Source organism: Polyergus mexicanus, unplaced genomic scaffold (genome assembly GCF_030449975.1).
Source record: "Polyergus mexicanus isolate NDT 795.1 unplaced genomic scaffold, iyPolMexi1.0 SCAF_47, whole genome shotgun sequence".
NCBI lineage: Eukaryota > Metazoa > Arthropoda > Insecta > Hymenoptera > Formicidae > Polyergus > Polyergus mexicanus.
In genome coordinates, this window is record NW_027223367.1 from 1 (window position 1) to 17500 (window position 17500).

The 17500-nt window shown below is 52.8% G+C and overlaps 1 protein-coding gene across 1 annotated transcript; it reads left to right on the forward strand.

Annotated features, from left to right (window-relative positions):
* Positions 1-2931: 2931 nt before the first annotated feature.
* LOC138943844 (putative leucine-rich repeat-containing protein DDB_G0290503) lies at positions 2932-4461 on the forward strand. Its single transcript, XM_070314777.1, has one exon. The coding sequence runs from the start codon at positions 2932-2934 to the stop codon at positions 4459-4461; it is 1530 nt and encodes a 509-aa protein (XP_070170878.1).
* The last annotated feature ends 13039 nt before the right edge of the window (positions 4462-17500 follow it).

Genomic DNA, 17500 nt, shown 5'->3' on the forward strand with positions numbered 1-17500 from the left:
GCTGCCGAATCCACGTATGTGGCTAGGCAGCTAGCCTGGTGCGAAAAGCAGATGCGTGTAAGGACCGTTCGAGTAACAACAACAGCCGAGCTCAGACAGCAGTGTGCGACCTGGCTGCACGAGTCGTGCGATGGGAAGGGGCTCAGGGAGGTCGGTTCGTCCAAACTGAGTTCCCACTGGGTTGCGGCGGGTGCCCAATCCATACCCGGAGCTGACTACGTGCATTATCACCACGTCCGGGCCAACTGCTTACCGTCTAGAGCGAGATCATCCCGAGGGCGGGAGGGGCACGATGTGCGTTGTAGGGCGAGTTGTCCCGAGATCGAGACACCCGCTCACTGCGTGCAGAAATGTTTCCGAACGCACGGAGGAAGGATCCTGCGGCATGACGACCTATGCCGTCAAGTTGGTAGCTTCTTGCGAACGAAGGGATGGCATGTCGATGCGGAACAAGCGTACTCGACCTCTGTCGGAAGGCGCCGACCCGACCTGACGATAGTTAGGGATGGTGAGGCTGTCGTCGTGGACGCGCAGGTTGTGTCCAGCGAAACGGCTCTGAACGTGGCTCATGACCGTAAGGTGGAGAAATACCGGTCGATCCGAGATCTGAGAGACCGAGTGGCGGAACACACAGGAGTACGAAGAGATAATGTTCGTTTTACCGCCATTACCATCTCTTGGCGAGGTGCCTGGAGTCCCGACAGCGAGCGTGAGTTGAAGCAGCTTGGTCTCACTACGAGCCAACTGCGGACGCTTACGACTCGTGTGTTGTGGGGATCCTGGCTCAATTGGAAGCGTTTTAACGCAATAACAACGCGTTATAATTGGCGGCGGCGACAGGCCGCAAACGGAACTGTAGGTGCGACGACTTGAGCTGGTGGCGATTCGCCACAGGTCGCAGCGGATGCATGTTTTTATTTTTAATGTGAGGACCACTTGTTGGTTCCTTGTGTTCGTCCAAGGCGCTTTGCGAACGCCAACAGCAAACAGCAGCCTTGCAATATCATCGCTGGTTCGCTCGTGACTTGAATCATTGAGTTACGATGAACACAGCGTTGAAACATATAGCCAAATGCCTCGTTATCTAATTAGTGACGCGCATGAATGGATTAACGAGATTCCCGCCGTATCACGATAACGGATATCTTAACGTGCGCGTTTCTAGAGTTTCGGTCTCGAGATTCGCCTCTCGCTTCTTCGTATATATTTCTGCCGACTGCGTGGCTATTTAATATTATAATAACTATTGATACTCGTTTTGACACTCGCGGTTGTTAGAGATATAGCTCGCGTAAAGGAATAAAGATTGCCCGCGTAATATTAATGGTGAAGACTGCCCGTTTGGTAGTTATTGTGACTACCCGCGTAATATTGATTAATGATAAAGACTGCCCGCCGTTCGTTAGCGGTGGGCCTTTTTATTAACTCCCTTTAGCTACCCGGGAGGGAGTCGTTTAGCGACAAGGCTGTGTGTCGTGTCGCTGGATTTTGGCAATATCCGGATGCAAGCTAAGAAGTTCTAAGTAGGACTTCTTTGCTTGCACTTCCGCAATTTCTTTATTCCTTTTTATTTCGCCTTTAAGTAGGACTTCTACGTTTCATTTTTGCAATGTCCTTCTTCCGCTTGCTTTGATTTCCGCGTTTTCGCAATGAGATGATTGCACGGTCGCTCGGGCTTAGCGCGTGGCTCGCGTTGTCAGCGCTTTATTCGGTCAACACGCTCGTGACGTGACCTGTATTCGCGTTACACGTTGAGTAATCATATAAAATAATATGTATTTAGAATAATATATTTAATAATTCGTGCATAGCCTGTTCGGGTTATAACACGCTATTGGAGCTGGAATTACCGCGGCTGCTGGCACCAGACTTGCCCTCCAATGGATCCTCGTTAAAGGATTTAAAGTGTACTCATTCCGATTACGGGGCCTCGGATGAGTCCCGTATCGTTATTTTTCGTCACTACCTCCCCGTGCCGGGAGTGGGTAATTTGCGCGCCTGCTACCTTCCTTGGATGTGGTAGCCGTTTCTCAGGCTCCCTTTCCGGAATCGAACCCTGATTCCCCGTTACCCGTTACAACCATGGTAGGCGCAGAACCTACCATCGACAGTTGATAAGGCAAACATTTGAAAGATGCGTCGCCGGTGCTAGGACCGTGCAATCAGCACAAAGTTATTCAGAGTCACCAAAATAAACGGTGGACGAACGGCGAACCGCCCGCCACCGATTGGTATTGATCTAATAAAAGCGTCCCTTCCATCACTGGTCGGGACTCTGTTTTGCATGTATTAGCTCTAGAATTACCACAGTTATCCAAGTAAATGTGGGTACAATCTAATGAACCATAACTGATTTAATGAGCCATTCGCGGTTTCACCTTAATTCGGCATGCACTGAGACATGCATGGCATAATCTTTGAGACAAGCATATGACTACTGGCAGGATCAACCAGGGAGCTTCGTGTTCGGTTACTCGCGTGGAGCGGTAACTCGCGGGCGAGCCCGAAGGCCCGTCACTAATAAGCTCTTACTTCTCGCGCCGCCGGTCTTTATTAGACGGTCGGCGACACTCTCTATCTACTTACTACTTATTACGCAACACACTTTATGCGTGCGTCTCGTCTTCGGGAGAGGAGCAAGGCGGTCCGTGTATATAATAAACCTCCTCCTCTCTTACTTCAAGATCATTCTCCATTTTATATTATGTATTATAAAAAGATCATACTCATTCTCATTCTCCCTTGCCCGGCGGGTAGGGCAATAGAAATACCCGCAGTAAGGAATGCTTGTGGTAAAAGTCCTCTAAAATCTAATAAATCCAGAAGCGTCTGACTCACACTGAGCGGCTTTCTGGTCTGCGTCTGATTTCCAGAGGAACGGCAGTAAAACCACCTGGCAGAAGGTATAAACTGCAAAATCATTATAATGCAATGGAAAAAACGATAGGAAATATTACCCCAGGTGGCAGACCAATATTAATGGAAAATCCACCCTCTCAGGAGGTCGGCTCTATGGATTCTAGGGAGAGCCAACTATTGCAATCTAATGACCCTTTTAAAAAAAGCTCTAGATTATTAAGATCACCATCCTTAAAAACTTCGAGCAATATTATAAACAATTCTTCTGCAACCAGCTCTGGAATGGAGATAGACAACGATCAACATGAAGTGGACCAACACCTCAATTATTATGAAGAATGGAAAAAAGAAACGATGATTAGAAAATCGCTAGAGAAAACAGTAAACAAACTACAACAACAGCTGAATGAATTGATTTCAGAGCTGAGAAAATTGAAATCGGAGGAAGTGAGTACGACACCGAGTATTATCAATAATATCAATTACGAAACTGATGAGGAAGAGTTAGCTAAAGAGACAGAATGGATTAGAATTAAAAATAAAAATAAGAAAAGAAAGTTAAACACATCTCTTACTCCTCCTCAGCTAATAAAAAAACTTACTGAGACACCAGCAAAGATAAAAATAAAAAAGACACCATTACCACCACCAATTATGTTGGATGATATTCCTAACTATGATAAATTTTATAATATTATTAAGAAAGACGTAGCAGAAAATGACTTCCAAGTAAAAGTTATGAATAAAAATAATATTAAAATTAATGCAAAGAATAGTGATGCCTACCGACAATTAGTTAATATTTTAAAAACTAACAATCTCAGTTTTCATTCTTATGAAAATAAACAGATAAGACCCATACGTGTTATGGCTAAAAATCTACATCACTCCTGCAATGAAGAAAACATAATAGCTGACTTGACAAGACAGGGTTTTAAAGTTCAAAATGTAGTTAACAAACAAAGTTGGAAAAGGAAAGAACCATTAGATATGTTTGTGCTATCCTTCGACTCAGAAGAAGATATTAGCAAAATCTTCCAAATTAGCAATATTATGAACTGCAAAGTGGAAATTCAATCACTTAAAACAAATAAATTAATGCCGCAATGCAAAAAGTGTCAAGCGTACGGACCCACTCAACAATATTGCAACAGAGAACCAAGATGCGTTAAATGCGCTGGAAAACATTATTTTAAAGAATGTAAGAAACAAGAAAATGAGCTACCAAAATGTGTTCATTGTGGAGAAAATCATCCAGCCAATTACAGGGGATGCATGGTAGCAAAGGAGATGCAAAGACTTAAAAATAAGAATACTAAAAGTATTAATATTCAGAAATCATCAGAAAAAATAAATTATAAAATAATATCAAATGAAGATAAAGACTTCAGAAAACAAACATCTCAACCACAACCAAAAAATACACGAAAAACCTACTCCCAAGTTGCAAAGGGTGATGATGCCAATATCAATGATACTCTAAAAATCATCCTTCAAAAATTAGATAAACAACAAGCCCAACTCAATGAATATAACGAGCGTTTAAAAAGATTAGAAAACTACACTAAGGGAGCAATCCCTAAATCAAAGAAGAATGGCTAACTCCTTAAGAATACTATCATGGAACGCAAATGGACTATTAAAACATCAACACGAACTACAAGCATTCCTAGACATAAATAACATCGATGTGTGTCTTATATCAGAAACGCACTTCACTAAACAAACATACATAATATTAAGATGCTATAAATTCTACCATGCCATACATCCTGATAATTCAGCTAAGGGTGGAAGTGGAGTTATAATTAAAGAAAGCATCTATCATAATGAAGAACTAAAATTCGAAACAGAAGAAATTCAGGCAATGGCGGTTAACATTAAAACAAAAAACTGTAATATAACAGTAGCTAGTATGTACAGTCCGCCAAAACATGCAATCAAGAAGAAGCAATACATGGAATTATTTAAAAACATCGGAAATAGATTCATTATTAGTGGGGACTTCAACGCAAAACATACGTATTGGGGTTCAAGGTTGATAACCACTAAAGGAAAAGAACTTCTTAACGCAATAAAAGAATATAAATGTGAACCTCTTTCAACTGGAAAACCGACTTACTGGCCTACCGATCCAGCTAAGATTCCCGATTTAATTGATTTTTTCATAATTAAAAACGTGTCATGCAACTTCTTACATATTGAAGATTGCCAAAATATGAACTCGGATCACTCTCCTATCATGCTAACACTAAGTGAAAATATCATTCCAAAAACAAATAATCCAGTTCTTATCAACATAAAAACAGACTGGGAAAATTTCAGAAAAAGTTTAGAAGAAAAAATTCAACTAGCAGTACCTTTACAAACAAAAGAACAATTGGACTCAGAAGTAGAGAAATTTGTTATTAATATCCAGCAAGCAGCATGGGAGAATACTCCTGAAACCAGAAAGAGGTTAAAAGGCAATAACTATCCACGAGAAATTAGAGAGATACTTGCAGAAAAACAAAAAGCAAGAAGAAAATGGCACCAAACTAGAGCTTCACACGACAAAACTATATTGAATAATCTCACGTCGCAACTGAGAAGTTCAATTAAACAACTTAAAAATGACTCTGTAAGTGCTTACTTGAGAGAATTGACAAATGATAAAAATACAGATTACTCTCTGTGGAAAACAACTAAAAGTCTTAAGAGACCTATTATGCAAGTTCCGCCGATTAAAAATTCGGATGGAAGCTGGGCTAGAAATAATGAACAAAAAGCAATAAGATTCGCAGAACATCTAGAATCTATCTTCCAACCCAATGTAGGAGAGGGTAATGATACAATCAATACAAAAATAATCCAGGATAATGAAGAAATTCCTTTAACATCGCCAGATGAGGTCAAAAATATGATTAAAAACAACATTAATCCAAAGAAAGCCCCCGGATTTGATTTAATAACCGGACAAATTCTAAAAGAGCTTCCAAGAAAGGCATTGGTGAAATTAACTAATTTAATCAATGCTTCATTTCGATTAAAATACGTACCTCAAAGTTGGAAACTAGCAGAGGTTATTATGATACCTAAGTCAGGTAAATCACCACATGAAACAATTTCATATCGGCCAATATCTTTATTACCAATAATGTCTAAATTGTTCGAGAAGCTTCTTTTGAAAAGACTGAAACCTATCATAGAGAGGAAAAACCTAATCCCAAATCATCAGTTTGGCTTTCGGAATAGTCATTCTACAATCGATCAAGTACACCGAATAACAAGTATAATTGAAAAAACGTTAGAGAAAAAAAAGGTATGCTCCACAATATTTCTGGATGTGGCGCAAGCTTTCGATAAAGTTTGGCATGAAGGTTTAATGTATAAACTCAAAATACTCCTTCCTGCACAATATACAAAAATAATACAATCCTATATATCAGAAAGATACTTCAGGATTAAGCAAGAAGATGCTTACTCCGATTTAAAGGAAATCAAAGCAGGAGTACCGCAAGGCAGTGTATTGGGGCCGGTCCTATACCTTCTATATACTAGCGACCTACCTGTGATAGAAGACAATATTGTTGCTACATTTGCCGATGACACCGCAATTATGGCAGTTGGTGATAATAATATTGAATCAACAGAGAAATTACAAACAGCCATCGACGAAATAGAATGCTGGACAAGGAAATGGCGAATTAAATTAAATAAATCAAAATCTGTTCATGTTGACTTCACCAATAAAAGGATAGACCATAAACCGGTATACATAAATCACCAAGTAATACCTTATTCGAACACGGCCAAATATTTAGGTATGACATTAGATGCAAAGTTACGGTGGAAACCTCACGTAAAAAAGAAAAAAGAAGAACTCAGCCTTAAATACAAAAAAATGTATTGGCTAATCGGAAGATACTCTTCCCTGTCAACATATAATAAGCTTTTGCTTTACCAACAAGTCCTTAAACCAATATGGACTTATGGCATCCAGCTTTGGGGCTGTACGCGTCAAAGTAACAGAAACATAATTCAACGATTTCAAAACAAAGTACTCCGTGAGATAGTAAATGCACCATGGTACATACGTAATGATAATCTACATAAGGACCTACAGGTGGAATTGGTCGATAATGTAATTAAGAAATTCGCTCAGAGTCATAATCAAAGACTTTACCAACATGTCAACGTCGAGGCAAATCAACTCCTGGACAACGATAATTTAGTAAGAAGATTAAAGAGAGTAAAACCTTTCGAATTAATATAATGTTATAAAAAATTTAATGCACGACAAACTTGTGCTTTATATATACTAGACAGTAAAATCTAAGGTACTATCAGTGGATAAGTGCTTAGTAAATCCAAGAATCTAGTAGTAAATTAAGTCAAATACAAATTACTTATTAGTTGTAAAACTAGATCGTAATGACAAAACACTAAACAGGTGTTTTAATAAAAAAAAAAAAATTCTCATTCTCCCAATGTAAACGCGCGATCGCGAGGACCGCGCGATTTACCCTGACGCTAGATCGACGATGCCGATGCTTAGACGTCGAGGATAAATGTGCTCCCCTCCGATGGTGCACCACCTTGCCGTGGTGGAGGGGCTCCCCTTCCGGTCTTGGAAGGGGTCTAAGAGTGCACCACACATCTCGATCGTCGCGAGAATGTTTTATTTTTATTTATTTTGGATGTATGTGTTGTGGAATGGATTGGGGTATTGTGGGGGGTTATTGAGGGGTTTATGGGGTTTTTATGGGGGGGTTGTGTGGGATTGTGGGGGGTGTATGGGTTATGGGTGTGGGATGTATGTTTGTTAGGGAAGGGGTGATCGAGTGAGGTGGCGAGGTAGGTAACCTCTAGAAAAAATCCCGGGTAGGCCGAGCTCGTCAGGCGTGGTGAAGCCAATCGGCCTAGGTGAAGGAAAACACCGAAATCAAACCATCTTTCCTTGATACGCAATGGACAGTACAACGAAGGATAATACGTTTACTGCCGCAGTGGGCTTCGGATCCCACAGCGACCGGCGGGGGGGGGGATACAGTCCCGGTTCCCCCCTCGTCGTCATCCAACGACGGGCCACCAGGGGTGTTGCCGACGAGCACCCCTGGCGAGCGGACTATCGCCGATGATAGAGAGGTGAGGGTGGTCGTGCGGAGGATCGACTGGCCGGGCCCGGCTTCATCAAAGTCGGGGTCCCGGTCGCGCTCGGTCACGTCTGCGAGGGCGCACCCGTATAGTCGGGACGAGGCGGGTCGGGGCCAGAGCCTCACCCGCCAAGATGGCGGGAAGGTGGAAGGTGCGTCGCGGGGGGGCAGCAATCGCTCCACCCCCGTCTCCTCCTCCAGGACCTCGCTGGCCAGCGAGGGTACGGAGGACCACGCATCTCCCGAAGAGGACGCAATGGAGGTGGATGACCTCCCAAAGAGGGGACGCGGGAGACCGCCCACCACGGGCGAGTTCGTAGGCCTCCGCGAGAAACGCGAGGAGGAGGCCGCCCGCAAGCAGGAGAAGGAGAGGGAGCGTAGGGCCCAGAAAGCCCTATCGGAGGATGCTCCCCTCCCTCCGCCAAATAGGGGCCTTCGGGCCTATGAGGCGGAATGCGCCGAAGAGGTTTGGAAGGTCCCGACCCCGGATATCGCGGCGCGGAGTATGGAGCAGGCGGCGGCCATAGACCGTATCGCCGTCTGCTCCGGAAATCTGCAGGGCTCTCTCCAGAAGAGGCTCAGGGAGGCCGCGGCCCTTGTCAGGGTAACGGCCAGCACCCTGGCGGAGAGAGCCCAACAGAACGAGGCGAAAGGGGAGCTAGCGGCCCTCCGCAGGGACATAAAGTCCCTCGGAGACCGCAATGCGGATCTCCAACGGGAGATCCGCGAGCTAAAGGAGGAGCTCGACGCGACTCGTCGCGCGAAGCCCCCCTCCCGGCTAGAACTTCCCGGTTCGCCCGGGGGGTCTCCCCGCAAAAGGCGGGGGGTTCCCCGGGTGAAGTTGGTGGAGGAGCTGGACGTTCCAATTAGGCTGGAACGTCCAGCCGCGGGAAGGGGACAGAGGTCCCCATCGCCGGGGAGGGTTATGGGACGGGGGTCCCCAACGTTTTCGGGGGGGGGGGGTCAGGGACCTATGTCCCCAACGTTGGCGGGTGGCCGGGGTAATGCGGCGATGAGGCCCCCTTTGAGGGGTACCTCTGCGCCGCTCTCCGAGAGCTACCCGCCGGGAGTGGTCGGCGAGGGCGAGCGAGCTTGGTATCGGTGGTACACCGATCAGATCGCCGCCCTTGTCGACCTGCGGGCGGCAATAGGCCGGGGTGGGCCCCATGGACCCACCGCAACAGCTGGCCGCCCGCCTGGAGGAGCCTTCCCACCTCTCCCCCCTACCGGCGCTGTAGCACCGGGTCAGGGGGGGAAGAGGAGGAAGAAGAAAAAAGGGCGTAACACGGGGGGGAAGGGGGCTCTGAGCCCCCCCTCCCCCGCCCACTGCCCCGCGAGGCCCGCCGGCAAGAGCGGGAGCACGGGGGGGAATGCCTCCCCCCGGCGACTCCCGGCCGGCAAGGCCCATGCAGGAGGTCCATCCTCCCCCCCCACACGTACCCGGCCAGGGCGAGCCCTGGTCTAAGGTGGTGGGGCGGAGGGAACGGACGGCTACGGCGAGGGCTGCACAACAGGCCCAACCCCTAGCCAAGAAGGGAGCTGCCAGGCAGGCGCCTCCTCCCCGACAAGCCGGGGGGACGCGCCAGAGGCAGCGGCCTAATGGGCGTCGGGGAGGAGACGCCTCTAGGCGCAGAGTGCCCCGCTCGGCTGCGGTAACGATTGTAACGATGCATCCCTCCACCGTTACCCGGCCGTCGATCCGCCGGAAGTCCGCCGCCCGACAAACACCGGTCGGGCATAATGCGGAGGCGCCGAGCGCCCATTTTTAAGATATAAAGAAAAGCGTTCAAATTTATAACCGCCGTCAAGACGCGTTTGTTTACCGGGAACCGTCGCCGCGCTCGGGTAACCGTACCGACCGTTCCCGAAACCGCCCGAGTCGCGCGCGGCGGTTCAATCTTAAACAATATGCCTTAAAACAATCAGGCATATTACGCACGCGCACCCGCCGGAGAAAGCGGTATAAATAAGGGCACATTTTCCATATCGAGACCAGATCTTCCGCAACCGCCAGAGTCTGTAAGACGCCTGGAAATCCGCTACGATCCTATAACCGCTCAAAGAGAGAGAAAACGGGGTTGGGAGTACCCAGCCTCCGCCGAGAGTTTGCGGCATCTCCACGAGCGATCCTTCCGATCTATTGCAAAGAGAGGAAAACGGGGTTGGGCGTACTCAGCCTCCGTCGAGAGTTCTCGACACCTCACCCGCATCCGTCCACCTGTGTGCAACGGCAATTATCCAGCGGTAGGGAGTTCCCTGCCGTTGACGGGTGTTCCCGTCGGCCGTTGCACTCCTGCATTCTACGGGAAAATCATCCCCGACGGAACAATACCGCGATACCCGCGAACTTGTAGTAATTCCGCGACCGCCATTACCGCGATCGGAATCACCATTAATACGGCGCGCTAAGTCCCGCTTAAAAGGGGAGGATCTAACCGGCCGCGACATCGATCGACGCAATCAGATCGATACCGACGCGTCTAAGGACCGCCCACCGACCCGACCGAAATTACCGCCCGGTAGCTAGCGGCTCCTGCCGAAATCCAGATCCGCGCAACGTAATCGATATATTCGCGAATCCGCCGAAATCACATTCCGCACCGTGCATATAATTCGGACGCACAGCGACCGACGCGACCGCCACTAGACGATTCCGACATTCACACATACGCGAGGGCGTTTGGCTGCATACACACGATCACACACACATACTGGCGATATACATTGTAAATCCCACGCAGATATTACTCGCTCGCACACGCACTCGCTCGCTTATCACTCACTCACATGCAAGCGCAGACACACCGACACACACAATAATTACACACACACACACTCACTCTGTATACACACATATATTTAAACGCAATAAATTATATTCTACCTAACGCATCTATCGTTCGTCTCTCGATACCCTTTCACGAGCCCCGGATCCCGACCGAGTTATCCACGACCGCCTCGCGAAAGCGGTTTATTACACGATTACCTGCGCCGACGGGGCATATCAGGAGACGATGACCGTGGCCCGGAGGGAGATCGACCTCCCCAAGTTGGGGATAGACTCCCTCCGCGTCCGTGAAGCCGCCACGGGGGCGATGGTCATCGAGCTCACCGGGTCGGGTGAGAAGGACGGGCCGACGGCGGCACAGAGGGCCGACGCCCTCTACGCGGACCTTTGCCGGGTATTTGCCGGCAAAGAGGAGGTCCGACTCGCCCGACCCGTCAGGAAGGCGGAGCTGCGGCTCCGCGGCCTCGACCGCTCCCTTGCGGCCGCCGACATAGCGGCGGCCGTCGCCGGGGGAGGAGGCTGTGCGGCGGAGGAAGTGCGGGTGGGAGACATTAAGTTCCCCACCCGCGGCTTGGGCACTGCATGGGTGCAGTGCCCTTTGAGGGCCGCCAACAAAGTGCCGGCAGCCCGGGCCATCCAAGTTGGATGGTCCCGGGCACAGGTGGAGCTGCTGGACAAACGCCCTCTCCAGTGTTTTAGATGCCTGGAGAAGGGACATGTCCAGCAGCACTGCAGTAGCCCCATAGATAGACGGGGCTGCTGCTACAGGTGCGGCAAACCGGGACACCTGGCGCGGGACTGCGCCAATAATGTCAGGTGCCCGGTTTGTTCCGGACTGGGTCGTCCGGCCGACCATAGGGTGGGAAGTGCGAGGTGCACCCCCCCTAAAAAACGGCCGGACCGACGACAGGAGACGCTCCCGGCGGCGAGTGCCGCGGCGGGATCTCGGCCGGCAGAACCGGCCGAGGGTACCGCAGCACCCTCCGACACCCGCAAACGCGGGGCGGAGGATAGCGGGGCCTCCTCGGAGGCCCCTAAGGAGAAGAGGCCACCAAAGGCCCGGCCTGCAGCCGCCACCCCACCCGCCCCTACGGCGGAGGTGGAGATGGCAGAACCGGGGGGCGTCAAATAATGCCCCCCCCCTTAGGCATACTGCAGGCCAACCTGAAACACGCCCGCCGGGCGCAAGACCTATTCTTGCACAGCCTGGCGGAGCGTGGTTTCGGGTTGGGGATCGCGGCGGAGCCATATTATGTCCCGGAAGCCAATCCATGCTGGATCGGCGACCGGGCAGGCTCCATCGCGATCACGTGGAGGAATGACCCCACACTCCCGCCTTGCACACCGGTCGAGGCCGGGGCGGGAGTGGTGGTGGTCAGGTGGGGGCCCATCTCCGTGCTGGGGGTTTACATCTCCCCCAATGTGGGCCTCTCTCAGTTTGAGGCGTTCTTGGATGAGGTGTCGGCATGCTTCCGCCGACAGATGCCCCGTCCCATTATTGTGGCCGGGGACTTCAACGCAAAGTCAACGCGTTGGGGTTCCCGGTTCACGAACGCCAGGGGCGAGGCCCTACAGGATTGGGCGGCGGCACTCGGCCTGTGTCTTATAAACACAGGATCGAGGAGCACCCTAGTGCGGTGGGAATCGGTCCTGGACCTTACGTGGGCCACCCCCTCCGCCGCACGAATGATAGTAAGTTGGCGGGTGGCAGAGTGCGAGACGCTCTCCGACCACCTCTATATAGAGGTGGTCCTAAATGCCACCCGCCACGGGGTGCCCAGCCGTGCCCAAGACCGGGGAGATGCCCGGCCGAGGAGATGGGCCCTCAAGAAGATGAGCCCGGACAGGCTGATCGCAGCTGTCCTTGCGGCCGACTGGCCGTGTCCCGGGGGGGAAGGGCGGGGGATTAATGAAGAAGTTGAGTGGTTCCGGGGCGCGCTTAGCGACGCTTGCGACTTCGCGATGCCCCGGATCAACCCCCGCCCGCGAAGGGCGGCGTACTGGTGCGTCGCCGCCAGACGCCGCTTCACCCGGGCCCGGCGTCGACCCGACGCCGAGAGGACGGCAGAGGCGTATGAGGCGTTCCGTGCCGCTAGGAACGACCTCAGCGCCGTGATCAGGAGGGCCAAGGCCCGAGCGTGGGACGAGCTCCTGCGCTCCTTGGACGCAGACCCATGGGGGCGCCCATATAAGCTTGTTATGAACAAGCTGAAAGCTTGGGCGCCCCCCGCGACGGAAACTCTGGAACCCCAAGTCCTCGATAATATCCTGGGGACCCTCTTCCCATCCGAGGGTCCCCCTTTTGACGCGGGTGGTCGCCAAGACGCGACCATCCCGTGGTCGGAGGACTTGGAGGTTTCGGAGGAAGAGATGGCCGAGGTGATCCGGCGGTTGAGACTCCGGGGCAACAAAGCCCCGGGTCCCGACGGGATCCCTGGCCGGGTCTGGGTCCTGGCTTTGGCCCAACTGTCCGGGCGCCTGAGGCGGCTGTTTAACAGCTGCCTCAGGGAGGACATATTCCCCCCAGCATGGGTGAGGGCCAGATTGGTCCTCATCCCGAAGGGGGGCAAGCCCAGCAACGCCCCTTCTGCATACAGGCCTATCTGCCTGTTGGACGAGGCGGGGAAACTCTTGGAGAGAGTGTTGGCGAACCGTCTTGTCCAACACCTGTCCCGGGGAGAGATGGACCTCCACCGAGACCAGTATGGATTCCGCGGGGGGCGATCGACCATTGACGCGATCTTCCGCGTCCGGTCCCTCGCGGAGTCCATTATGGAGGAGGGCAGGGTGGTACTTGCGGTGTCGTTAGACATCCGCAACGCATTTAACACCCTGCCCTGGAGTATGGTGGGGAAGGCCGTGAACACCTTCGGCCTTCCCCCCTACATGGTGGAGGTCCTGAGAAGCTATTTCCGGGACAGGTGGCTGGAGTACCCCAACAACCGGGTACTCCTAAGCAGAAGGGGCGTATATTGCGGGATTCCACAGGGGTCCGTGTTGGGCCCCACCCTGTGGAACCTCGCCTATAATAGGGTGCTGGGTATTGCCCTCCCCCCCGGCTTCAGTGTCGTCTGTTACGCCGACGACACTTTGCTGTTGGCCGGGGGAGAGAGCTGGGGGGCTGCGGTTCATACCGCCAACGTCGGGGTAGCGTGCGCTGTCCGCGCGATCCGTGGCATGGGCCTGCAGGTAGCGCCTCATAAGACCGAGGCGCTATTCATGCATAGGGGGGAGCATGGGGCTCCCCCCGCCGAGGCCCATGTCATGGTGGGTGACGTCTCCGTCCGGGTGGGAGACAGGTTAAAATACCTTGGTCTCTACCTGGACGCGGCCTGGAGTTTTGGCGCGCACTTTGAGCTTCTGGCCCCCAGGGCGGAGTCGGTGGCACTTAGCCTCGGCCGACTCTTGCCCAATCTCGGGGGTCCGGATGGCCGGGTGCGGCGCCTATACGCGAACACCGTCCGGGCGGTGGCCCTTTACGGGTCACCGGTGTGGGCAGACGCCCTGGTGGCCAATCGGCGCGGCAGCATGCTGCTGCGCAGAGTATTTAGGAGGGTGGCCATCAGGGTAGTCCGAGGTTATAGGACGGTGTCGCACACGGCGGCCTCATTATTGGCGGGGATGCCGCCCGTCGAGCTCTACGCAGACATGTACGCGCACGTTTACGCGCGTACGCGAGAGCTCGGCGGGCTCGGCGTGGTTTTGACCCCTAAGGTCAAGGCCGCCGTGAGACTCCAGGCTAGGCGACGCGCTCTGGAGAGGTGGGACGAACACCTCTCCAACCCCCAAGATACATCGGGGAGGCGCGTCGTCGAGGCCATCCGCCCCCATTTGATCAAGTGGGTCACACGGGCGGCTGGCGAGATGTCGTACAGTGCGACACAGGTATTTACGGGCCACGGGTGTTTCGGCTCGTACCTGTGTCGCATCGGTAAAGAGGACAGCGCACGCTGCCACCATTGTACGGGGGGGGGACGAGGACACGGCGCAGCACACGCTGGAGGTGTGCCCAGCGTGGGCAGAAGAGCGCCGTGTTCTCGTCAACGTAATAGGGGATATTGACTTCTCGCTCTCGAGCATCGTAGGGGCTATGCTCAAGAGCGAGGATTCCTGGAGGGCGGTCTCCTCCTTCTGTGAAGCAGTTATGCTCCAGAAGGAGGAGGCCGAAAGGGAGCGAGAGCGGCTTCCCGGAGAACACCCGGGGGGCCGCAATCGCGCCCGACGGGCCCCCGGGGGTGGGCCGATGGGAGCCGGGGCAGCACAAGCCCCCGAGCATCCCAGAAACCCACCCCAGCAAAGGGGGGCGCACGCAGGGGAGGGGACGGGGTCGCAACCGTCCCCATCGAACTCCCCCAGCGAATGCGCGGGGCCCGGACAACTCGGGGGGACGTCCGCTATTTCGTCGCGGACGTCTCACCCCGAACTGGGCCCGGTGGTCGGAACCCAGGTGGGGTACCTGGGCCCGACCACGCCCTCCCCGGGAATAACACCGGGATGGCGGCGAGAGGGGCGGTGGTCCCCCTCTCGCCAAGCTAGGATAATGCCCCCAATAACAACGGGGGCACTAGGGGAGACCAACCGCTTCCCCAGCGGGCATGGCCCGTGGGAGGGGGGTCTCTCTGACGTAGTGCATACGCCAGTTTCCAGAGAGGCCCCCAGAAACGCCCGAGATAGGCCACCCGGAGGGGTTTTAATGGGTAGTCCCCGGCCGGGGGTAGTCCCACATAACCCCGCTTCGAACCCCATCGAGGCGGGGTATGCGTAAAGGCATTTCCCTTCCGTCACAAAAAAAAGGGTAAATGTGCAATCGCGCTTTTAGCACGCACTTATATTTCGCTACGGCGTACAAAGCGTGCGGGAAGAACGTTGTAATCGTCCTTCCACGCCACTCGTATCCGTGGAGTAAACGTTCGGTAAGCGCGACGATTCCGCTGCTGCGTCCAAGACGAGAGGGAATCGCGCGGCCAACACACTAGATGCGTGCGCGCCACATAAGAGCCATTCGGTCTTGCGACACCGACTCGTGGCAATGCTGTGCTCGTAATAAAAGTGTGTGCATAAAATAAGCGCCGAAGCGCGACACGTCGTACCTCTTATAATACCCAACCGGACGGCCAGGCGGTCGGCGACGACACGGCTTTGCTTAGCGAGCGCGAGCTTGAGCTCGTCGAAACTTTTTCGACGAGAGCGTAAATACAATAGTCTCTTCCCTCATAGAGACGCTTTAACTCGGACTCTGTCCGATAAAGCACAACACAAATCGCCGTTTGTGTGTTTTCTTCTCTCCTCTTAAACAATAATAAAGCTCTCTGTATCGTTCGTTTTAAACGTTCTCGAAAAGACAAGAACGCAAGAATCGTGCGAGCCGCGCGAAGAACGCGCAACCGCCCGTTCGTCCGATTCGGTTCGGTTCGACGCGCCGAGCGCGACGTACCTCTTATAATACCCAACCGAGCGGCCAGGCGGTCGGCGACGCACGGTACTACGCACGGTCGCTTATGAGTGCGAGCGTCGAAATACCCACGCGCTCGAGGCTTTATCGCTGAGAACGAAAGGCGAAAAAACATCGTTAAAAACATTGTTAGGCGAAAAAATATTGTAAATATTATAAAAAGCGTTAAAAATCCGATCGCGGGCGGTATCTCCGGTGTACGGAAAGTCGAAAATCGTCAAAGTCCCGACGCAGGCGGTACCTCCGGCGCACGGACTGTCGACCACGCACCGACCCGTTCGCGGGCGGTACCTTCGGTTTACGGAAAGTCGAAAATCGTCAAAGTCCCGTCGCGGGCGGTACCTCCGACGCTAGGAAAGTCGAAAAACGTCAAAGTCTCGTCGCGGGCGGTACCTCCGGCGCACGGACTGTCGACCACGCACCGACCCGTTCGCGGGCGGTACCTTCGGTTTACGGAAAGTCGAAAATCGTCAAAGTCCCGTCGCGGGCGGTACCTCCGGCGTACGGAAAGTCGAAAATCGTCAAAGTCCCGTCGTTGGCGGTACCTCCGGTTTACGGAATGTCTAAAATCGTCAAAGTCCCGTCGCTGGCGGTACCTCCGGCGCACGGACTGTCGACCACGCACCGACCCGTTTGCGGGCGGTACCTCCGGTTTACGGAAAGTTGAAAGACGTCGAAGTCCCGTCGTTGGCGGTACCTCCGGCGCACGGACTGTCGACCACGCACCGACCCGTTTGCGGGCGGTACCTCCGGTTTACGGAAAGTCGAAAGACGTCAAAGTCCCGTCGCGGGCAGTACCTCCGGCGCACGGACTGTCGACCACGCACCGACCCGTTCGCGGGCAGTACCTCCGGTTTACGGACAGTCGAAAATCGTCAAAGTCCCGTCGCTGGCGGTACCTCCGGCGCACGGACTGTCGACCACGCACCGACCCGTTTGCGGGCGGTACCTCCGGTTTACGGAAAGTCGAAAGACGTCAAAGTCCCGTCGCGGGCGGTACCTCCGGCGCACGGACTGTCGACCACGCACCGACCCGTTCGCTGGCAGTACCTCCGGTTTACGGACAGTCGGAAATCGTCAAAGTCTCGTCGCGGGCGGTACCTCCGGCGCACGAACTGTCGACCACGCACCGACCCGTTCGCGGGCGGTACCTTCGGTTTACGGAAAGTCGAAAATCGTCAAAGTCCCGTCGCGGGCGGTACCTCCGGCGTACGGAAAGTCGAAAATCGTCAAAGTCCCGTCGTTGGCGGTACCTCCGGTTTACGG